Here is a 24,581-nt window from a genome sequence, read left to right as displayed (position 1 = left end):
AAGGTTGGAAAAAAAATGCCCGTGGTACGCTACTGATCAATAGTGATTGACCTGTGAGAAAGCTTACCCGGCAAACAGCTGCCTGTGATATTTACAAGCCGCTAAGGCTGACAAAGTGCTTCAGCTTTTTTCAGCGCTTTTTTTTTCTGTGGGTGGCTCTATACTATTTGGCTGGAGCCTTTATTTCTCAAGGTCTTTATACAATATTATCACCGCTCTAAGTTTCAGATTATTTGACTTACGGGGTTTTCTAACAGGCATTTTTAGCATTTGGAAAAAAAAAACAACATGCAGTAAAAATGTTTAGAGCAGCTGACCTCATAGACTGATCATGGAGCCTGTAAAATGATTACAGTATTTATGACACAATCGTAACCACAAATTTTAACAGTGTGACTTTGCTTATTCACAAGTTCCTGTTTAAAACATGATTTGTTTTCAGTGACTTACAGATATAAGACTTTAATTTTTGGAACATTAAACACATTTTGTACAGTTCGCACATTGCATGTTTTCTACGCCCTGCCTGAACACGCAACTCTGTGTGTTGATGACTGCAAACCCGTCTAAATAACTTACAAAAAGGCCCTGACATCTAATAAAGGAGTGCAATGAAAGACATGCAATCTGCACTGATGACAGTTACAGTTAAGTATTGTAGATCTGGCATTCAGTCTCAACAGAGACTGTTGTTACAGCTTTATAAGAGCGGAAAAATAAACACCTGGCCTGATGTGGATTTTTGTATATGCATCTCTAATCAGGTGGATGACCAGATGAAGCTGCTGCAGAACTGCTGGAGTGAACTCCTCATTCTCGACCATGTTTTCCGCCAGGTGGTGCATGCCAAGGAGGGCTCCATCCTATTGGTCACTGGCCAACAGGTAAGAACTACTTCCAGTATTTTCCACTCCTTTTTTGTTTTTGTCCAATCTTGTATCACTCGAACTCTGAAAAAAACTGTCCCTTAAAGTTTTCTTCCTGTTAAAGGGGGGTTTTTCCTTCCCACTGTTGCCAAGTGGTTGCTCATAGACATGTCGCCTGATTGTTGGGGTTTCTTTCTAAGATTATAGGCTCATACAGTTTTTCTCAGAGCATGAAGACTCAAACAGTGAATAAATAAAGCACTCAGACACTCATGCTGTAGCATAGTGAGTGGGTGGACAGATAAAGAATGCAGCTAAATGTGTTATTTTCTTTTACTGGGGGTCTTTGAGGAAGTTGGTGGGAGATGGTGCCTGAAGCCCTAACGAGAAATCTCAATGCATCAGAATGCCGTGTGCTGATTTGTGTTTCAGCTTCACACACACACACACACACACACACACACACACACACACACACACACACACACACACACACAAGCACTCACAAAGCAAGCTGTCTTTAAATACACAAACCCAAAGCAAACATAGAAGACTCCCTCGGTCTTCGGTGATTCTCAAAATCGCACACAGACAAAGGCACATTTTAAAAGAGAAAGAGAGAGTGTGTGCGGTCACAAAGGTGCGAAACTGCTCATCATGAATATGCCTCTGACCAATCAGATGGCTGTCAGTGAGTTGAGTAGTCATGCATTATTGATTGTCTTGCACTGCAAAAACATTGCTTTTCGACAAATGTTTTACAACAATAGATTCTGGCGAGCGCGTGTGCACTGTGTACAGGGGGAGTCCTTTTAATTCCGTGATTCTGAATGAAGACAAGGTCACAGTCGATTCTGAGCATGGGCGAAGAAGCAGCCAGTACTGCCTCTAGTGGGAACTACAAACTATAACAAATAGTGCTATGATAGTGGTAAAAGGTAAAGGAGAGTTTGAGCAAAAAAATAAATAAAAAGTCGGAAGAAGTGGTGCGAGATTGTTGAACAGATGGACGGAGGGAGTAAACTGATGGAAGGAGATTGAGTTAAAGTTGGAGAATAGGAGGGAGAAGAAAAGAAAGGAGGCAGAAGAAGGTAGAAGAAGGCTGAAAGGTGCCAAAAGTAGAAGAGATGAGGAGGGATCGGGGAGAAGATGATGAGGCGAAGCAGATAAGGCTGTTTTAAGAGACCCGAGCAGCGAGGTGCAGGAATAGAAGGAGGAGGAGGGGCTGATAGTCAGGGGAGGTGCTGGATGGCGGTTTCGTTTTGCATACTTTGGTTAATGAACAGCTGGTGTTGAGGGTGTGTGTGTGTGTTTGGAAATGTATGCATGTGTGTGTGTGTGTGTGTGTGTGTGTAGGGGGAGGTTCTGAAACAGTTCATTATCTCCTATTATTCTCCACCTGGCCAGGGGTGACAGCACAGTGATAATACAAGGGATATTTAAACCGCAGTAGCAACATCACCCAAAGCAAATGCTACACAAACACAGTCAGGACTTGATGGGAGAGCGCTGCACCGAGTCTGGCAAAAGCCTTCTCTGACCTTAGTGCCCAGTAAGAAGCAAATTTGTGATATTCTTAAGATTTGTGTTGTACATGGAATACATGTAGTCCTCTGGTCTATAAACTATATATCAGTATTTTTAAAAAGGACCATGTATTTGTAGTTCTAAGCTTTACACAGAGTGGCTATATCAGATTAGAAGCATAGTCCCAACAGCAAAACAGAGGGCCGTTTGTCCAAGAATGCAGAGTGTGCAAAATCTTAATTTTGAACAGATACTACAGTTTTACAAGGTGGAATTTTTTTTCCCTTTGGCAGCCCAAACGAAATTACACAGCTGGTATTTTATACTATTGAATTGCCAGAATGCACGCTGCATGCACATATGTAGTGCATTATGAGGAATTAACCAAATGATGCCATAACACAAAGCAGCCATTGAGGACAGGCCTTAGTTCATGCCGTAATTAATCCATTGTTGCACTGAAACTGATTGCACTTTGTCCTCAAGTGCATTGAGGCAAATCACCACATTTATTCTGAAATAAATTTACAAAGTTTAACCGGAGATATTGTACTGCTTTTATTAAAAAAATGTGACTGAAGGACCAGAGCTTTGCTCATATGGAGAATTTAAACAGATGTTTCTTCCCTTTTGCTTTGAAGCAAGCTGCTTCTTTGCTCTTGCCAGTCATATGCTCCATTCATACTGACATTTGAAGAGAAATCCATTGAACTAGCAGATTAACTGCTACAGCCTGTCATTTGCCTTCTGTCTTGCCCGGTCTCATGTCCCTATGTTTGTTGTCCCTTGCTTGTTAATTTTTTTCTTTTTTTTCTGCCTTTCTTTCTCTTTACTACTGCATGTCACCAACAGCAGTGAGAAATGGCCATGAGTGCTTGTTCTTTATCCTGTCATAGGATCAAACACACAGTGGAACTTGTGCAAATGTGAGCAAACATGAAATGACAAAGGCTGGACTGATCTGTTGAATGATTTAGCAAGGCCTCACAGTGTGGCAGTCAGCCGGCTCTATAAGAGTGCTCCTGGTGTGTGTTAAATTCAAATGACAATATATATATATATACTCACACTTTTCTGTGGTTTCCAACGAGGTCTTTTTTCCATCTGCATCCTCCATCTATAGCAGCACCAACTTATTTTCACCCTTCATATTCATCCTAATGTTCAGCAAAGACTATATTTATGATAAGTTAAGATTTGAAGGTTTAATCATATATTCGCCCTCTATGTCTCTCCGGGGGTGATAATAAAGTGGTATTGATTGATTGATTGATACGCAGGTCACCAGAGTTAGTGCTAAGTCTGCTATAGTGACACTATAGCGTTTTATTTGGTCTCTCTTTTTACTTAAGGCTGGGAGGCAATAACCCAAGGCATCACCATCAACAGTCCAATCCTTCAATGAACTTATTTCATGCACAGTTGATTTTATGTAAATTGATTGACACCTTGGAAGGGGGGCAGTGTTTGCTTTTCACAGAGCCATAGCTCTTTCTGTCTCGAAGGTGTTAAGATGGGAAGACAGGGACAGAGGCGTCGGGACAAAGTGGGAGAGTGCAGTGTAGTAAAAGCACACGTAAGGAAAACGAAGAGGGGAAGGCAGATGAAGAAATAAAAAAATTGGTGCATTATCAACATGTATGTCCCTTTGACCCTTTTCTTATTTGCAAAGGGAAAAAAAAAAAAAGATGAAAAAAAAAAGTATTCCAGTCATCTTATTTACACTGTAAGTAAAATCCAAACTCACAGCTGCTTATAATTACAAATGGCAGCTCGCAGGGAACCTCTTCCTGACTCACACCAACATCCACCTTCCCCTGGAAACCCTCACACAGTCAATTATGGTAATGAATTGTCAATAAGTATAAAAATTTAATATGGTCCTGCTTATGGTGAGTGGCGACTAAGGACTTGCCTCCCATTCAAATGAGCTGCAGCTGCAGGTTTGAAGCACACCTGCAAAAGGAGTGTGTAAGTGGGTGTTAATGTTTATAGGTTAGACCTAAGGAAGCGTGTTAGCCATTTTTGTATCCATGTGAAAGAACTGAAAGAGAAGTGACAGACTAGAAATGGGTGATTTAGTCTGTCGCAGACATGCTGTTTCCAAACCAAACCACTGTCCAATTATTGCTACTATGGGGCTGTAAAACTCCCAAATCAGTGATCGACTAAGTGACATTGTGTTCTATTTAGTATCTAGAACTATGTTTTCAAAACTTCTGCTCAAACTCCAGTCAGAGTCACTTAAATGCACACATTTTTACCTTCTTCTTTCCCTATATTTTTTAAGGTGGACTACGCAGTGATTGCCTCACAGGCAGGAGCAACTCTCAACAATCTGTTGAGCCACGCCCAGGAGCTGGTGGCCAAACTACGCTCTCTGCAGCTGGATCAACGAGAGTTTGTCTGCCTGAAGTTCCTGGTGCTTTTCAGCCTGGGTAAGTCAGATATATTTTATATCAGCTAGGAGGAACATGGGAATTGAGAGGAAGGGGTGGTTCTGAAAGGTACAAAGGGGAAAATGGATGTGAGGTAGGTGTGGTTGGTCTTCTTTAGGTGGATGTGGCAGCTCTTGTATATACGTCTGGGTCTAAAATTTAAATGTATTTTTGATGAGTACAACTCTCAATAAATCTAAGTTCAGTACAGTGCAACCATAGAGATGATATAGGACTATGGATGGAAGTTTAGATCCACTATAGGCAGGTTTACTTTTTCTATTAGCCAGCTCTTGCACATAAATCTATCGGTGGCATTCCCAGCAGCAAATCTCTCACCTGATCTTCCACCGCATCTTCAAGTTTCTAAAGTACAAAGTTTCTTGAGAAAGAGAGTATGTCAATATGAAGTGTAAATACAAAATAAATATTGACATTTTTCTTTTCTGAAATTTAGCTGTTGGTGTTTGGCATCGCAGACTTGCTGCAACAAATGCAAATTAAATATCAGATCCTGGATCAACAATATTAGAAGTCATGAATCACAGTGTGTGCAGGATTATGCCAAGTGCAGTGTAACTCATAACCAGTATTTGAGAAGCGAGCTGTGCATGAGGAATGAGATGTGAGTTTGGAACGGGTGAGAGGGCAAGGGGTCAGCAGGAGGGGGGGTGGTTATTCCGCTTTTCCTCTCAGAATTTGCTGTAGAGCTTTGGAAAGGAAAGAAGGGATTTGGAAGGGATCTCAGCTAAAGAAGGGTGAAGGAAGGGAAGGAGGAAATAGGAGGAAGATGAAGAGCGAGTGGGAATTGAACTGGTCATGCTGTTTGAAGGCAGGCACCAGCCTGAAGTGTTTTGGAGAGACAGTGCATGGGATTTGGGAAGGAAGGTAAGTGGAGGGATATAAAGCTTGATGAGTTAAGGGACAAAAAGAAGGGTAACTTTGATGGCATGTGGTGTGTGTGCGTGCATTCTCCTCGGTGTGTGTGTCTGTATCCCAAAGCTGCTCTCCAATCTCTAAGCCGAGGTCAGACATTGCCAGGAGACTGTCATCTCTGACTCTTTCCTAACGAGTCTGCAACAAATTGCCTCTGAGGAATACGCACACACACACACACACTGAGCCAAACCTGTTTAACATCCCACATTACTGAAGCCAGTAGTGTCAACATAGGGCCCTCTATGGCACGGAGAGCAACACTGGCATACATGTGATGAATATTTTCCTCATGCTTAGCTTCCAGTCCCTTCTGACAACATGTAATTCACAAGAGTCACACTTTCACTTCTTTAACACCTCTGAACAAAGAAAACAGCACTAATGAACTGTACATACACACACATATATGCGATCAGGAGGAATTAATGCTTGCGTGAATTTGTAAAGAAAGAGACAGGGAATGTGTGTGTGTGTGTACACATCTGTGTGCATGCATGTATTTGTTTCAGTTTTTTACTGGGTGGGGATGTTGCTGGGGCTCAGGGTCTAAATAATTTGGCAGAAACATCATCCATAATGAAAGGCCCAGCTGAGGGATGTGTATCGCCCCCGGCAGTGCCTGTTCTCCGGCGTTGCCCAGGCCTCCCGCAAAAGAAGCCCGGCACAGACGCCGTAGAGCTGGCTGAGGGGATCGGCGTTAGCCGAGGTGGTGTTGGTGGGGATGAGGGGAGGAGAGAGGCTCGAGCTACGTAGAGCCGGGAGATTACATTATGTGATTAATATCACATACAGCTGAAACTGAGTATGTAATTGGCTGTGAGAAGGCTGAGCTACAGATATGTTTACTTTGGGGAATTAATGTGCATAATGTGCGTAGCATCGGTAGTGGTAGAGCCGCTGTATGTATATTTATATATCAAAACACATTATCAGAAGGGTCAAATTAATTTGCGACACAGCTGTCTGTGCCCTACCGGCAGAGCCAGTTAATAAGGGTCGTAGGGAAATGAGGCATAAAAGTAGATGTACACTGACTGCTGAACTAAAAGATTAGACTCTTCCTCTTTATTAGCCTAATTTAATCTCAAATACTGGTCACTTTACTCTCTAATTTAAAAGGGATGTGTTCATTACGACAGGTTTGAGACTAGGAACTGTTTGCACTACTTTAACACTGTGGCTCTACTTACTTAGCACACACTACAAACCCTGAGAAATACCCAATGATTCTGTGCCATGACAGCTTTTTACAAAACTAATAAAGTGGCCTCTATAGATTTGTTTGTGCTGCTTTGCTTCTCCTATCACAGATACTGCTATCATGATTGCTACTGCTGCTATTACAGCTGCTATCAATGCATCGCTGCTATGATTATCATTTGAGCCCCACACCTTACAGTTGACAGCCACTGCCAACATGGCGTGCAGTGCAGTATTTTAAGTGTCCTCTTGTGCAACAAGGTGGAAAGTAAAAGGAAGACACTGGGTTTGGTAGCACCTATAATTAACTGTAAATTTAGTCTTTCTCAAACTTTATTTAAATATGCTTTCATTTAACCAGCCCTCACAAATGTGCTGCTTTGGTTATTCGGTAATTGGAGAAATAGTTTAGTTGTCTGGTTTGGTAACTTTAACCATAACTAAATTACACTGATTCTACTGAAGTTTATTTACAGTATATGCATGCAGTACCAGATCATAAGTCTGTCGTCTATAAACTTCCCCTTTTGTGCAAGCACTCAGCTTGAAGCAGTGGGCCATTAGTACCAACAATACAATTTCTTATTCTGTTTTATTTTTTATTGCACTTATTCCTAGATTTTATGATTTTAGATATATAGCGCTCTGTGACTACATGTCTGCGAAAGGTGTTTTATAAATAAAATTTACTTACTCACTCACTTACATACAGCTGGTGATTTCCCATGTGAGTCATCCCCCCTCTCTTTCTGTACATGGGCAGTCAGTCATTCACTCCCTGGCAGAGGAGCTTTTAGTTAAGCCAGTTGTCAATAAAAACAGAGATATAGATGTCAACCCAGCTGAGAGGAGACACTTGTCATGATCTGTATGTGCACTTGTTTTCGAAGTTATACATCCTGTTTGCTTTCTTTTTGTTTATTGCTTTATTTTATCTCTTTCCATCACTGCCTCTCACTTTCCCCTGTCACTCCCTGTCTTCAGTGAAGGCTTTTACCCTCTATCAAGGAAGAGATTATCACTCTGAGATCATTGATCTACTAAGTGTTTGTAGGACTGTGAGCAATGATTGTACGTCTTGGGCATTGAGCAAAGGACACACATAACGGCAGTGAGAGTTTGAGGGCTGTCTGGATCAGAGTTTGGAGAAGGATTACTACGAGTCGTCGAGTGTCAAGAAACTGTTAATGGGCCTTTGATTTCCTTTAATAGACTTAAAGACCTAACAGAAAGACTGACAGGCTGTTTGGGTTACAGAGCATTACCAGAGGTGAAGGGACACGTTTGAATTCAGGCTGAGTAAAAATAAATGGTCTCCTCTTTATATTTTAGGGAGAATTGACTTCCTGCTGCTGTGGCTGCTCTTACTAGATCCATCCCCAGTTATGGAGGAAAGAGATTTTATTTTGAGAAGAAAGTAGACCCTCCTTTAAGTTTGAAACCTGGAAAAATGATCAGCTTTTATCCTAAATCATCATGATGTGTTTCTGGTTCATCATGTATAGTTTCCAAACTTGGAAAGCAGAAACAGAGACAGAGGTCACAGAGTGCTCACCCAGCAACCAGTTAACCCAGCTTAGTGGGTCAGACCTCATCAGCTGTAATTTGGTGAGACATGTGCTGCCAATCCTTGTGAACTGAGAGGAGAACCAGAGTACCTGCCAGACCAGCGCAGGGTGGTAAATGGTCCCAGTGGAGAGAGCGCATTTGTGGACATACCTGTAGCCCTAAATAATGTCCTCATACTGCAGCATTTAGCAGGAACACGGGCAGTAGCGTGCTGAAAATGTGTAACTGTGCTCACTTTGTAATCGTTCATTATTCATCATTCATTATGTTGCTTAAAATAGTTTCTATTGATTATTATATCATGCATAATTATGCTTTCTGTGCAATGCAACCGTATATTGGTTATATTATTCCTCTATTAAATACAAGTACAGCTGATTGTTTTTGGTTTTTCCTCATTATTTGCATGTTTCTTTTTTTTTTTTTTTAGAGATGGAATAAATGAAATTAAATTAAAATTTTAAAAACAGCCAAATAAAAGCTAAATGGGGATGGCTATTATGTGTCTAAAATAGACCCAGTTATTGCCATTAAAACAACAATAGGAACTATCATTTGTTCTTCTTTCAGGCATTGTGTAACTAAAAATATGAATATTTGTAATCTTTGGAAGTGGTGCAGACCAATGCTGCTTTGTTTAGTCTGTTAAAGTAAACTTGGTGGTTCTTTTAGTGATCAGAAATGTGCAGTGTTGTCCATTCATAAGAAATCAAGACAGGGCAGCAAGTGATTCAAAGCTGCCTCAGCAACTCAACACATTAGCCGTCTGTCAAGCGATTAGTCAGTCGCTGAGATTGGAGTTTAGAGACACCCACCCATCAAGTCTTTCCCACCCTTCATCCCTCTCCATCCATCCAGCCCTCTGTATTGTCTCTTGTCTCATTGCTCTGTCCTTTCTCTCTGTTTTTTTTAACATCCATCTTTGTACAGCTCAATCTATCACTACTCTATCACCACATCCACCTCCATTGGTCCTCATTCATCTTAATTCACTATTTATTTCTTTACTTCCTCACCCAACTTTCACTGCACCTCTTTTTCTATCCCTAAACATGACCAACATGACAAACAATCAAATGTATAGATGGATTCAACTTAAAAAAATAACATTTAAGTTAGTTGAATATCTAATAGTATCCAGTAACTGCTTTGATAGTGAAGATATTTTAAAATTATTTGAATTTAATTCAGATTACAACCATTATGGCAGATTTTTCATTCAACGTACTGCTTTTAACCATCCCCGCCATTTGAATTCCACTTTTTACAGCCCATCAGCACCCCGTCACCCCCGTCCCCATACAATGAAACATCTTTCATTAGCATGTTTTGTGTGCCACACAAAACATTTTTTCCATTTTTTTTTTTTTTTTGCGCGCTGCAAGGTCAGACACCAATCTGCTGACAGCAACACAAAAGCAGAAAACGTGATTAACCTTGATGAAAACAGACAAGTTTCTCTCCCTCTCTGTATTTCTTTATCATATTTGTTTCCTCGCACAATGAGAGAGAAAAAAAGATATAATTCCCAGACAGGTACATCCTAATTAAGCAACAGCCGAGGCTGCTCAGAATCAATGCACTGATCCCTGGCCAGTGAGCAGGGGAGCTGGCTAACGCAAGCCCCCTTACACGCACACGTACACACACAAACACACACACACTCACATGCCCATAAAACATGGCAAATATTAATTTCCTGAAAAGAATCCAATCATTTAAAATTCATTTAGGAATTGATTAAAACTGAGAAGCAGTGACAGTTCAACATTTATTCTATTGAGCCATTTAACAGAGCATGCTCAGTAATCCGTGTTTAATAATGTTCTAACAGTTTAACAGATTGTTTTTTTCCCTATTTTGGAGCCAAACTTGCGCTTGGCTAAAAGTCAACAAAATGGAGCATGATGTGTACCTTTGGCCTGATCAATACGTGAATAAAGTACAGTTAGCGTGTACATGTGTTCTTATGCCCTCGTCTTGACTAAACACAAAATATGATTCTCTTTTCCTGTTCTCTGGAGTCATGTGGACGAGCCAGTGCATACATTAAATTAATAAATAAATAAATAATGAGAATAAAAGCACTGTTGTTTACAGTAACACACAAAAAGTGACAGTAAAACAACAAAATGTAATCTGCGTAATCTGTTAAAACTTTGCCCTGTGTACATGTGGCAATCATAAAGCAAACACTAGAAAAAAAAATGCTGAAACTGATAACTTAAAAGAAACAACAGAACCCACGGGTGTAAAAATAGAAAAGAAACAAAGTCCCCACTGTATCTACTAAGACTGCTAATAATATGAATGGCACACAATTATTTACTGTTCAGGAGTATAAATATAAGAGGCGTCTTTATGACAGCAATCTTGGAGTTTTGCCCTGATTTTGATAACTCCGACATTTAGTCATTATCCAATAGATTTTAGACTTTATTTAACAATGTATCCAGTGACACTTTACACCTAGGCTAAGTTGGGTCATTTGACTCATGGCTTTGTCCATTTTTATTCCAGAGTTGGATCGTTAATCTGACTGAAGAATTACATGCTGTGAATTAATCACTGTTTTCCATTCCATTATTGTCCATTGCAATACATTTGCTGTCACTAAGTAAGTAAATGAGTTAATCATTTGTTAAGACTTTTGAGGACATGGCAGCCCATTACACAATCGCTCAAACGTCCTGACAGCTGGTCTGCTGCGTGCTGAAATTGGGTTAGGCAAACTAGGACATTTAATAGGACTGCAGTAGATGTACACTTTACCTCATTTAGGTTGCTTGTTTTTTTCCGAGGCTGCACTCGTGGAAACACAAATACCATGTACCCCAATGTCAATTTAGAACTGTTAGTCAGAGATTAACCTGTTGGCATGACTGGTTAGAAGAGTTTCCCCTAGTTAGATAATGCACATTACACTGTGTAAATCATGCATTTACAATAGCCTGAACAAGGTTCGCAGCCAAATGTGCACTGTGTGACTTTAGGCTTTCCCGGACGAAAGGTGACCAGTGTACAAGTCTTTGTTCTTGGCTCCATGATGTACATCTACTAAGGAATGCACCATTAAGTGAACGCACTGGTCTCATTTTGAAAGAGAACAAAACAAATGCAAAATATAATGGATGAAAGTAAAATCTGATAAATGAATTGGGTAGAATTCCAACAAAGAAGAAAATCGTTTGTAGTTCTTGGTGCAGAAACCTTGTTTATATGAAGTGTCAGACTTTTCTTTCATCTTGTCTACTTTTATCATTATTTTAAACCGTTCATTTAAATATTCTTAAACACTCTTTTTTTATCTCCCCCCCCCCAAAAAAAAAAAAAAAAACCAGAGAAAGGTACCAACAAATCTGGCATTGTTGCTGTCATATGAGAGAATTCATGCAGGCAGTTTCATGTGTGAAGTATTACAGGTCAGATGTGATTTCACCACAATAGTTTTTTTCCACAAGAAAAGAGCTGGATGCATGAGATGCATGTGTTTGAAATGTGGCATGAGTGGTGCCTCACAGTGTACGAGTTCATGGCGGTGCAGACAGCTCTGACAAATGTTTGTGTCCCATAAATTAGTTTCAGTCAGTGGACTGGTCCATTGACAGCAGTAATGTCAAATGCAATAGTGGTGATTGAACCTTATATATGTATAAGGTTCATAAAGTGCAGTCCACGCATTGAGCGGCTGCATCTAGTCCTTTTTCATCACTTTGTTTTGAAGCTTGGTGAAGTGCTCGGCAAACATGTGCTGATTGAAAACTATTGGACTCTCATCTACCTTTCAAACAAATCTTTTTACCCTCCGTCTGTTTTCTCCAGGCATCATTCTGATGCAGGAAACAAACAAAAAAAAATTGAAAAAAAGTTGTTCAAACTTGGTTTCCGACGGAGCCAAATCCAGCTAATCATGTTTGAGTGTCCTGACTTTTCTTTCATTTTCTTTCTTCTTATTAGGAGTAGGTGGGAGTGTGCCCTAAAGCAATGAACCTAATCCTTCTGTATATTTTCTGTCAATTTTATCCTAAGAAATCTAACATGGTGAGCAGTCAGCTCCTGATGGTGGCAGCCACTTTGTAGGGAATTCCATGTAATGAGGCTGTCTAAAAGGCTTTCAGACTTTATCAAGCAATAAAAGCTCCAGCTCACCACTATTACCTGGCAATACTGCAGGCTGTTGTCATTAGGCAGAAGTTGCAGTGAGTTTTGGTGGTGGTGGTTGACAGAGTGAGAATCACTAACCCCACCTTCACGCTCAGCCCTATATCTTCACCTGGGTACAGTTTCAGTTTTCAGCATCTCCATCCAGATCATCTCCAACCAGTCCTTCATTTACAGCTCAGGCTGTGATTTATAGATCTTTTTTCCATTATTGCAGAAAATTATATAACACTTATGTTGACACTGTTAAGCAGTGACATTTATCAGACAGTAAATACAGACAGTCCAATGCTTAACTCTAGCCCGGGCCTAAAACAGAGTATGTTCTTGAGTTGGTGCCATGCTTATGCTTATTATGTGCTATTGCACACAGCAAACCCACATGGGGTCATTTTGTCTCTATTTGGCTGTTCATGCGCCTCCCAGTTTTTACAAGCTGATTACATGTGAATAGGTCCAACTCCCTAGTCATCCCTGTGATGTATCATAATTAATGTGACAGCAGAGATTCACAGATGGCACAAGAAGTAGATTGCTGCAACAACATTGCTGCATAAAACTACACCCCAAAATATTGGTTTTGAATTATGTCTTCTATTGTTTATAAATAAATTACTTATAGAAAAGAGACTGCAACAATTCAAATGCATGTGTAAAAGTTTATAGAGCGTTGGGACACATCCAGTATGTGTAAAGGTTATTGCATGCAGTGTAACATTGACTTAAAGGTGGTGAACATGTGAGAGAGGTTTGGAGGGAAAACCTGAATAATCAGAGTAATGAGCAAGCACTTGGTGAAAGTGGAAAGGAAAAACTCCCTTTTAACAGAAACACGTCTCCAGCAGAACCAGGTTCAGGGAAGGATAGGCCATCTTCTGTGACCAAGTGAGGGAAAGAGGAAGGAGACAGGATAAAAGACACATTTTAAAAGACAGCATTCTAAGGATTTCAGATAATAACGCATGTTATAGTGCTTTACATTTGCTGTATTTATGAGCTATAGTGTGTGTGATTTTAGTTTAATTTCAGCACATTTTTTTATTATTTATTCAGTACAGTTTTTGTACCACATATAATACAAATATCCTTATATCATGTATAATGTTAAATCTTTCTTGTAGCATCACTTTCATTTTGAAAAATAAGCTTTGAAAATGATTCCAAAGCAGCAGCCTCATTGCAACGGCATAGTAAAGAAAACTCTCATCATCTGCTGTACCAGTAGTGTTTCAAAAGTAGTTAGATCTCTCTGAATGTAAAATCAAAATATGTGCAGCCCAGCCCTTCACTTCTTCCTGAATATGATGACTGTTGCAAGGTGGCAGCAGAATTTAATGCACTTTAACTCACTGCCCTGCCAAAGCAATTCAGGACATATCCCCTGAACTTCTGCTCCCCTCCATCAATACACTCACTAACTACTCTAGCAGTGAGCACATCCAGACAAATGCTCCTGTAAAAGTGTTGTTTTTTTTTACCAGAAAAAAAATTCACCCTTCTACCTTACCCTGTGTTTCTCTCCTGCACTCCCATGTGGGGTGATTTAAGGCAAGATAGGCTATGGAGAAACTGTTCCCCTCTATCTCTCCCTCCTCCCTTCTCCCTCCTTCTCATTCTCCCTCTCCCTTGGTCTTATTACAGGCTGTCAGTTTATTATAAAACATTAGGAAAGCAGAGGGACACTTGCAGTTACTGTCCTATCGATCGGCAAGGATAGATTCTGTGATTTAGAGTCAGCTTCTGCTCGCGCCCTCCACATTCTCGGCCTCCTATTAAGGCACCAGCGCTTTGCTTTGGCTATTGATGTCTCAACATTAACAGTTACAAGCTGCTACAGAAAATCAATGTTCAACTTTTATTACCTGCTGCATAACGCGGAGGACCTCCCGCCAGCTGATACTTAGCAGTCAAAAGGAGGCATGGATGGTCGGCTGAGCACATCAGGTGTTTTCTAAGTGATATCTGCAGTAATATCAATCCTGTCTATAGCATACGGGGGCTTTCAGGGGCCAGTTGAGGGCCTTAGAGCTTGAGAAGGAATAGCATGCCAACCTAATTACCACATCCTTGCAAATGTTAGCCTCTATGCTCAACTTAGTTGCACGTCTGCGCACAAAGTTTTTGTCTTAAAATCTTGTCTGCTTGAAAAAAATTCTCTCTAGCACTACCATCAGCATGACTCACTTGTAGAGTACACCACCTAAATGTCATCAACTTAAAATATTGGATGATCCCCTCAACCACCATCCATCCATCATCGGTATCAACCTGGATATGTGTGTTGTAACAGAGAATCTTAACCCAGGTAGGGTGGATCTGGAGCTGCTGAGGCCTCTCAAACATTTATGAGGGGCTACTGAGCAACGGTATGGCAGCCCTTCTGGGACAAACAGCCCCTGGTTCTGCACTCTGAGTCCCGATCAATGGAACTCAAGTTCATTACACACACTTTTCAGCCGAACGGCGGCAACTGATTTTTTTCTCTCTCCACCCCACCTTCCTCTGATCGTCGAACAGCCCACCACTGGGGCTGCATTACACTTGCTTGTTTACGTGGCTGCGTGTATAGGGTAGAAGGGGGAAGGGAGCGTGTGCTGGTGTGTACATGCGTGCGTGCGTGAACAGGAGCTGCTCCCAGTGGGCAGAGCTTGAGGTTATCATTATGTACAGGTCGGTCCGCTGCAATGCTAATGCTAATGCATTCTCAGTGGCCGCAGCTCAGGTCCCAACGCTGCGCTAGCAGGGCTGCTACTCGTCTCCAATTAAAGACTGAGGGATGTCTGTTTGGGGTAGGGGAGACAGACCTGGGCTATCTGGGGCCCTGCGGAGAACAGGCTCACATTAGTCAAGGAAAACAGACTCGGAGAACAAATTGTGCATACACCAGAGTGCATGAGATAATCCCTCTCTTGATTCAAGCATCATCTAGTCCCTGGCAGTGATTTTATGCAGTCTAATAACGGGTTTAGAGGACCTGTTGGTTTTACTCCGCAGAACCTTATCACGCCGACTTTAGAATATCAGAGCAACCAGCTTCTCATACTTATCATGTCGTTACAATGAGTTTAAACAATACGATAATTTTCTGGAGTCACAAAGCATAACCCCCAGAGCGCTGTACAATAAGAAAGACAAATAGTCAACAAAACAGAGCTGGTCCTAGGAATCGAAGAGGCATCAATATTTCAGTCATAATCCAGTATAACAGTGCTGCGAGACGAGGACTGTGGTCACTGTGTGTGTGTGTATGTGCACTGATGGTTCACACCAGACTGACTACTACTGTCATAAAGTATAGTGATCGGAGCAAAATTATTTAAATGTCATGCTTTCGCAATAACTGCCATGTTTTTGGTTACATAAAGAGAGCATGTAGCCATCACGTGTAGCACACACACACACACACACACAAGAAAACGTGCGCAAAGACACACATTGCGATCTAGGCCAAAGGAGTGGCCTCTAAGTCTTTAAGTCTATTGCCAGTCAAGTGTTCAATAATACAAACGTAATCAGTTGGGCCCCAAGCTTCACACACACCAGCCTTGTCAATCATTTGTAAAGTTGTAAAGCCATTCACTCTTTCGATCAATATCTCAGAAGGAGCTACACTGTTATTGCTGCAGTTGTTGTGTAAAAAAAAAAAGAAAAAAATCTTTACGACGAGACATTTATGATCCTTGTATAGCTCATGATGTGTCATTAGTGTAACTCACTAGACAATCATTACTTTATGCAAAATGCTAAAGGCGTGAGCGCAGAGTTGTAATGATTGAAAAAAGATAAAAGGGATGACGCACTGAGTTATTCGGAAAGCCCATTAAATGAAACTCGTAGTTTCCATAAGTGAACTGCTTTCTATCAAAAGTCAGGATTAAGCAATGGGAATGACTCTAAACTTGCAAGCGCGTGACTTTGCATGAAAAATGCTGAGTAGACTAGGAGCAGCAATAATCCCCTACATCTACACCTACCGGTCTGATATTACAAACGGAGCTCACTGGCATTACAATACTGCCTGGCTTGTGGATTATCAGTCTCTGCATCCCTCTGTGAATATGTATAGTGCAGAGGCATGCCTTTAAACTTTTTGGTAAGCTATATGGTGGTCAGGTGGCTGCTATAAGTCTATACACCCTTTGCTCTTTGAGCTTCTGTTCTGGTGGACGCGTGTGTGTGTGTAAGTGTGTGTGTGTGTCTATGGACAATGTAGTTACAAGATACTTCTGTCACAGCACAGAACAGCAGAGCTTTAAGATGATATGTGTGTTCATGCTTTAGTCTCTGTGTGTGTGTGTGTGTGTGTGTGTGTGTGTGTGTGTGTGTGTGTGTGTGTGTGTCTGTGTGCAACCGGAGACAGTGATTAAATGTTTTAAAGCACAGATGATCCAACAGTTGCCGTCTCTTGTTCTCTCACCCTTTCTCTCTCTCTCTTTCTCTTCACTGAGCCCCCCACCCACCCACCCACCGGTGACATTACACCCTCACTCTTGAACCATCACAGCTCCTTTCGTGCCTCTTCATTCTCGTGCTGAAACTTATTTTTAGCAGCGTGGAGCTGGTACACAGAAAGGAAAACGATTCTTTATGTTGTGTTGGGAGAAAAACAAGAAAGAGAGGAGTGATTGTGGCTAAAGAAAGGGGTCAGAGAGCCAAGAAGCGGCCCATGATGAAACAAAATGAATCAATCAACCTTCTGTTCTCACAGACACGCCAACAGAATGCGCTCATACAGTAAATCATAAGAAAACAAAGCTATGTAATATAAAATAATGCTCTGCAGTAGCAGGCGTTTGCTATTCCAGCTCTTTGTGCCTGTGCATGCTGCCTTAGAGCATAAAGTTGTACTTTAGTGCCACCTGGCACTGATAGCAAAAGCTACCCCTGGCATTACACTGCAAGCTTGGAAATTGATACGATGCTCAGTACAACGATCAGTATTATTACAGAACTGCAGATAACTTATAAAAGTAATTGTCACTGATGCAATACTGACAGAATAATGAATAATAATATATTTATACTTTTTAAAAAGCTGTTTAAATGTTACTAGATACATTTCTTCACAGCAAGTTCAACACACTGATCTCAAATTTAATCAGAGAGCAGCCACGCTAAAAATCAACTCGTTTCACAGTGATTACCCGGCTACACAGCTGATTTTTTAAGCACACTGGTGTTGTTTTCCCAGATGTTACATTTTGTTCTGTAGAGGAACAAAATATAACATCTGGAAATCCTCAAGAAAGTGAATGCGCAGGTGGTTTTTTTTTTGTTCCTCTTTTATTGTCTGTTGTTTTTGGAATTTCATTTTCACAGTTAGACACTACTCCAGCGTGTAATGACGAATACGAGCCCGCACAGTGAAGGAGCCCTTGTATTTTTTGTTAAAACTCATTCACTCAAAACCAGTGAAACCGTCAAACCAGAGCATGTGTGGACATAAGTAAGCATACTTGTGGTTTATCTTCAAAATGACTAATTTCCTCTGACTTTCTCGAATTGTGCGCACGACTGTCCTAACATTTGGCGCAGCGGGAGCGTGCAGTAAAATCTACAGTTCAGCTTTGAAAAGCAGCCTGCAAACATGCCATCTCCCATTAACTCTGAGTTGGAGGGGTGGGGGGGAGAGCTGCAGTCATCCAGTACTTTTAAATAAATGAAACCCCAAATTGCACTTATGTGAAAAGTGCAGTCAACTTAACGGGGAACAAAAAAAATCCCACAGAGAACAAAGAAATCAAAAGAAGGCATGGAATATATGTGGCGCACTCTTCTTTAGTCAGCACTCTACCTGCCGGCATCAAAAGAGAATGAAGCCGAATGAAGAGGAAGGAGAGGGGATGGGTGGGATGTAAGACGAGAGAGCGCACGAGGGAAAGACTGAGTGAGAGACAGCGAGGTGGGAAACTGACACTATGGATTAACTGTCCTTCATGCTGAAAATATACATCCCCGGGCGCTTGATGCTGAATTATTAATTCAAATTTGTCAGAGAAAGAATGAGAGAAATCTATTGACGGGGACACGGGCCCTTTAATGGTCTCATTAAAGGGGAGGCATCCCACACCATGCACCTTCTGTACTGCTGCAGGAGTTTTCAGGGCAGCGGAGGGTTGGCGAGGGGGGGGGGCGATACTTGACCCCCCAATGATTTTCTGTCACTTTATCATAAACAAGAAAGGTTGACATGCCCCTCCACTCTCTGCGCCCTCCCCTCCACCAACAAACAAACCCTGGGTGTAATTAGCCGACGGGTGCAAAAGTGCACTGAATCTAAACGAGGTTCACATGCATGCATTGATACACAGAGAGACAGACAGACAGACACAGGAACACACGGTGCCTGCTCCTACTGTTGCTGACAGGTACAAATGAAATACAAGGTAAAGTCACAGGGAGGCTGAAGAGCCACCTCACAGGTGCAGCAATATTGATTTCTAATTCATTAGATTCCTTTTTTGTTTTTCCTTTTTCGCCTCTCCATCGACATTTCCTCGCATTACACCAAACGAAGGGACTTTGCATCTGGATTGCTGCCTGTTAGTGCTCAGCCTGTCAGTCAAGCGTTAGCATCATTAGCTGTGCGTAGCTACATGACTTGGAGCTGTTTAGTGAGTGGCGAGGGGGTGTTAACTTTCTGCACAGTCCACGCAGCGTCAGGAAGGTGGGAGAGCAGGGACCTGTGGGTGCATCACTCACTCTGAGGGCAGCTCATTGAAAGGCTTTTGGTTCCACCTCCGGGGAGGGGGGGGGGTTAAAAAACAAGTGGGGGGCAATAAGGAGCAGAGGTGGGGAGGACTAGAGGGACCACAGAGGGCTAAGCACCAGGTTCATTGCTGATTCAAGTCTCTTAGTATCCCTCTGGCAAATGGATTTTCATAATGCTGAGACAATGTGATTTTTTTTCTTCCCCAGCAATATGATTTTTACCCCAGCAGGTCTGAAGCATGTTAGAAATGCAAGTAAGGATTATTTTCATTGCTGATTCGTCTGGCAATTATTTATTTTTTCATCTGATTAACCATACGATCGTTAACATGGCCAACAAACTCATCTTGTGGACATATTTATTTGCGGGATGTGTGATTTATTGTAATAGCCACACGACAATATCATTGCCGCGCCATTCTATGTAGAGAAGTCTTAACTATCCCTTTAATATGTATCCCCACTGATATTAATCTCCCTGGCTGTGCCCATCTGTTGGAACCCTTACTAATGCAGCCACAGACAGGACCTACTGATTCAGGGTGCAAATTTGCTTTCCCCTTCACCTCAAGATAAATCCCCAGCACCTTCCAGCCAGCATAGGCAATGAGAGAAGCTTGTCTCCTTCCTGCTCCGAGCACCTTTTCTCTTATTTATTTTATCAGACCTTAGGCGCATTTCTCTCCCTTTCAATATCTCTCGACCTCTCTCCATCACCCCGCCGAGCCCGCCGACCCATCCTTGGGCGACAGAACTCAAGCAGCCGCTACCTGTTTAGCTTAACAACAATAGCATTGTTGTCAGCTGAGGTTTAGATCTGACTTAATATATTCCCAACTGGACCAGAGCTGCTTAATTCTCTTTTACAGCCACATGGCATTTGGCCCCTGGAGAGGAGAAAGTGAGGGTTTGATGAGTCGGCGGGCAAATTGAGCCTTAATGCTTTCTTCTGACAAGCTGACAACAGCATGTTCCCATTGGTGGCCTGTTTTCAGAAACTGTGAGACAGTTATTATTCATTGCAGGCACAGAGGAAATTTGGCCTCTGGATATTGGGCTCTATGCTAGCTTAAGGGCATGTAGCTACAGTATGTAGCTACATGTATGCTGGTGAAATAATGGTCACTACTTAGGATAAAGGGTCACTGCACAGAGATTAATGAGACCTTTCTTATACCCGAGTATAAAGTATGCATTCAGTGAGCCAATCACTGAGTAAATACAAAATCATTTGAATAAATACAAAAGAAAACTTGTTCATCGTGGTTCTGTACAAGTCGGTATATGTCCGTTTCAAATTCACCTTTCAAGCCTGAAAGACCTTTCTTTTTTGTTTACAAATGAGCCTAACACTACACAAACCAATATGTACATTGAAAGGCCACTTTGTTAGGTACATCCGTTTGAATGTTAATTAACGCAAATCACAGCCAATTACATCACGGCGAAGTGCCAAAGTTCAAACTGAGCAGTTCAAATCGGTTCAGTTCAGTTTTATTTATATAGCAACAAATTGCAGCAACAGTTACCTCAAGGTGCTACCCTACAATAAACCAATGACCAAGGTATGCAGAAGAGCATCTCTCTGAACCTTGAAGCAGATGGGCTGCTGTAGCAGAAGACCACAAGGTGTGCAGCTAAGAACAGAAAACTGAGGCTACAATTCGCTGGTGCTCACCATTAACTGGCCAATAGAGGACTGGAAGAAAGTTGCCTGGTCTGATGAGTCTCCACTGATACCATCATCTCCAGGAACAACACCACAGTTCCTAATCATGCTCATCTATTTATGACCACAGTGTACCTACCTCCTGGAAGAAGTGATCCATTTTATGTTTTTTCTATACTGTTTTTTAGTATATCCCTGCCTTAACCACCGTGGTTTACATCATAGTTGGATGTTTTTGTCTGAGATCAATTTCCGTTCCTAAAGCAGACAATAGATACATTCCTCCACATCCTCATCTTACATTCTGTGATCAGACTGTTGTGATACTCGTTATCCTTTTACCCTTTGGAGTATCAGGTTTCAAAGATTCCCCCATTAAATGTTAAGAGGCATATATCTGCAGTTTACCTCCATTATTTTTTCACTCGCCTCTAAGGTGGAGGCTTCATATTGAGAAGGGAATTCCCCAAACGGGACTTGGAGGAAAACAAGGTAGCTGAGAGCTCCAAGGAGCAGGGGAACCTGTTTTCTGGCAAGCACAGATAGATGTAATACTCTAATGGGGAAGGAGAGCATCCTGTAGAAGAAAAGAAACACACACACACACACATGCACTTCCACATGAAATGTAGTGAGTGGAGTGTTGATAGGAGCTGAGGTGAGCGTATGTATCTGCAGCATGCATGTTTGTGTACTCCACGACTTTATGGTGCTGTGAGGCTAATGGGGGTAAAACAAAATGTTTTTCATCAAAGATTATGTTTCAGGGCAAAGCAACATAACTCTTATAATAGGCTACTTAAGTGCTAGTGTTAACCGCTCGGCCATTGCTCCTTGCCCTGTGGCTCTTATTTGCTTTGATTGCCTTTGCTGCCCTGTGTTTTAAACACAGACACAGCAGAGTTCTCCCAGTGATCATGCAACACTTCACTTGTGATAGTTAGTAAGTCATTAGTCCTCATATGTTTCTCTCAGAGTCAAAGGTCACCGGGTTCTCGTCTGTCAACGCCCCCATCTCTGATTGGAGCCAAGCTGTAAGGCAGATTAATAGTGGAAAAAGTAGCTGTGGACAGCGTCGACTTGATAACGGTCCAGTAGGGCACAATAAAGAGGAGTTAGCGGGGATGCACGTTCAGCTCCTCGCTCTTTGACACACCGCAGATGTAGTAAAAGGTCCTCCAGCTTTGATCAGCTTGTATAAATGCCTTTGAGAGCACCTATTGGAAGAGCCGAGCCACCTAATTCCCGCCTATGCAGGAAGTAACGAGTTTGTCTTCCACTCGCATTTAATTGGACAAGTTTTACTGACAGCAGTTCCCTCAATAACTATTTATGACCCACCAGTTTTATGTGTTGTTTTTGGAGCCGGCAGAAAACACATGTTGTGAAGGTTTGAAAGGCTGTGTGTATGGGCAGCACGTGACTCAGAGGTTTATTGATCGAGGCCCTTAAAGTGTAATGCAAGAGAACACGGTGTTGTTTTGCCCTGTAATAACTGCACTCATTACAGGGCAAATAACAGTGTTTTCACAAAACAGGTGCTAGTTTAATGTAAACGTATCAAGTGAACTTCCCACTGATAGTATTTAAGATCTTTTTCTTTCGTCTATGAAACATGACATGTCCCTAACGTTTGAACCTAATTAACAAACATTAATTTGGGCAGGATTGAATAACTGGCCAAGCTCTCAGCTAGCAATTAATCACAACTGACTTTAACCCCACCCAAACTGAAGTTCGGCCAGTGACAGGGATGTTAGATGCCCAAATAATCGGAGTAGGCACCATATACTGCACAGTCCAATAGTTACTATTTAAACAACAGGCCTGACTGACAAGAATCTCATTTACAGCGACCTGTTACCGATGAACATAACACTAAAATAGTCTAAGTATAATTACAGAATTAAGAAAAATGTACAAAAAAGAAAACCCTTGGTGTAACTAAGTGTATGTGTTGTTTTTATTTTTCTGGTCATATTTTTCCCAACACATTGTCCACTCTGTGAGGCAACTCTGTGATCAGAGTGAAATAATGGAGCAAGCATTTGCATGACTGAATGTGCAGTTTCTGTGTGTGTGTGTGTGTCTGTGTGTGTGTGTGTGTGTGTGTGTGTATGTCCCTGGAGCAGGTTGATTGTAAGGGTCGGTGAAAGAGTGTAAAAGCACACACAGAGACATACACTCACAGCACAGAGCAGATCCAGTCTAATTAAAAAGCACAGCGGAGATTTCACGGGTTCTGTGAAAGAGAGAATTAATCTGTGTGTGTGTGTGTGTGTGTGTGTGTGTGTGTGTGTGTGTGTGTGTGCTCTTGCATTAGGTCGCTGGCTTCAGCATGATCGGCCGTCAAATGAAACAATGTATTCTGCGGGACCTCGGGGTTTCCTTTTGAGTATTCGGACGCGGCACTGCAACGAACTGTGGCTGTTTTATGTGAAAAAAAAGTTGATAATTAGTCCCACAGTGACTGAAGGATGAGATGGAGAGAGGGAGAGAGAGAGAGGGGAGGGGGAATGAAGGGGGGCACTGAAGGAAGAGGAGCGAGTGCTTAGCACATTTAATACTCCAACCTGCCACTGTCTGGGAATCACTGATAAATTGTTTATTTGCTGCTTGTTTTAATTCATCGCATTCATGCCTTTGAATTACTAAATTACTCTGAGTTCACTTTTCTGCTTTAGTGGCTTCATGTACATCACCTTAGCAGCAAAGATCCCTGGTTCAAGCCCCAGGAAGAGATTCAAATCCCTTTGGTGTTGTGTCAGGAAGGGTCTGCCAAATCAAATATGCAGCGCTACCTGCTGTGGAGGCCTCATGTGACTAAGGGAGCAGCCGAAAGTAGCTCTAGTAGCTTTTCACTTTTCTAATTTGTTTAGCAGCACAATTCAAACAAACGACTCTTCAACCCTTTTCTTCTTTTTTTCAGTTTTTTCCAATAGAGAATCGATATTATGCTATTGTCATTTGTACTTTTCCCTTTTTTCCCTTTTTTTTTAGAAGCCCAGATTCATTATTTTTTCAAAAGAGGCTCTGCTAATAATTAGCAATTAAAATGCTGTCTTATTGCCTCACTTTTGCCTAATTAGCTTGACAGAGACATTGGATCCTAATTCTCCATAGTTTCTCCCCCCAACATCGACACATGCACACATCTAACTAAAGTAGTCACACACAAAACAGAGACAAATCTTTCAGAGAAAGCACGGTAATACCTGGCATGCCTCTGCTGTGACTCAGAAGATGCTCTGACAAACCAGCATGTGGTGTTGTTACAGTGTTTGCTCTGCAGAAAACACTTATTCTTATATTATATGGCCCAAAAAGATCTTATTCTTGATTATACTAAACAGAATTTTCTATTTAAATTTGATTGTGTTCTTTAATGTATGTGTGGTATTTAGTGTTTGGAGAGGATGGCTAGCAGTAAAGCTACACTCATTCTGTAATAGAAGTTATCAGACACATAGTGTGTTCAGGAAAAAGTTAGTTTTCAATGAT

The 24,581-nt window shown here is 41.5% G+C and overlaps 1 protein-coding gene across 1 annotated transcript in view; it reads left to right on the top strand.

The window, feature by feature from the left end:
* Window positions 1-24,581, top strand: part of nr5a2 (nuclear receptor subfamily 5, group A, member 2) — a 65,655-nt gene that overhangs the window by 37,852 nt on the left and 3,222 nt on the right. The window contains exons 5-6 of the mRNA XM_003449009.5: window positions 765-884; window positions 4,684-4,831. Coding sequence (XP_003449057.1) covers window positions 765-884; window positions 4,684-4,831 — 268 coding nt within the window. The remainder of the gene's footprint in view (window positions 1-764; window positions 885-4,683; window positions 4,832-24,581) is intronic.

Source organism: Oreochromis niloticus, linkage group LG15 (assembly GCF_001858045.2).
Source record: "Oreochromis niloticus isolate F11D_XX linkage group LG15, O_niloticus_UMD_NMBU, whole genome shotgun sequence".
NCBI lineage: Eukaryota > Metazoa > Chordata > Actinopteri > Cichliformes > Cichlidae > Oreochromis > Oreochromis niloticus.
Note: the sequence above shows the minus strand (reverse complement) of the source record. Positions and strands in the feature narration are given on the sequence as shown.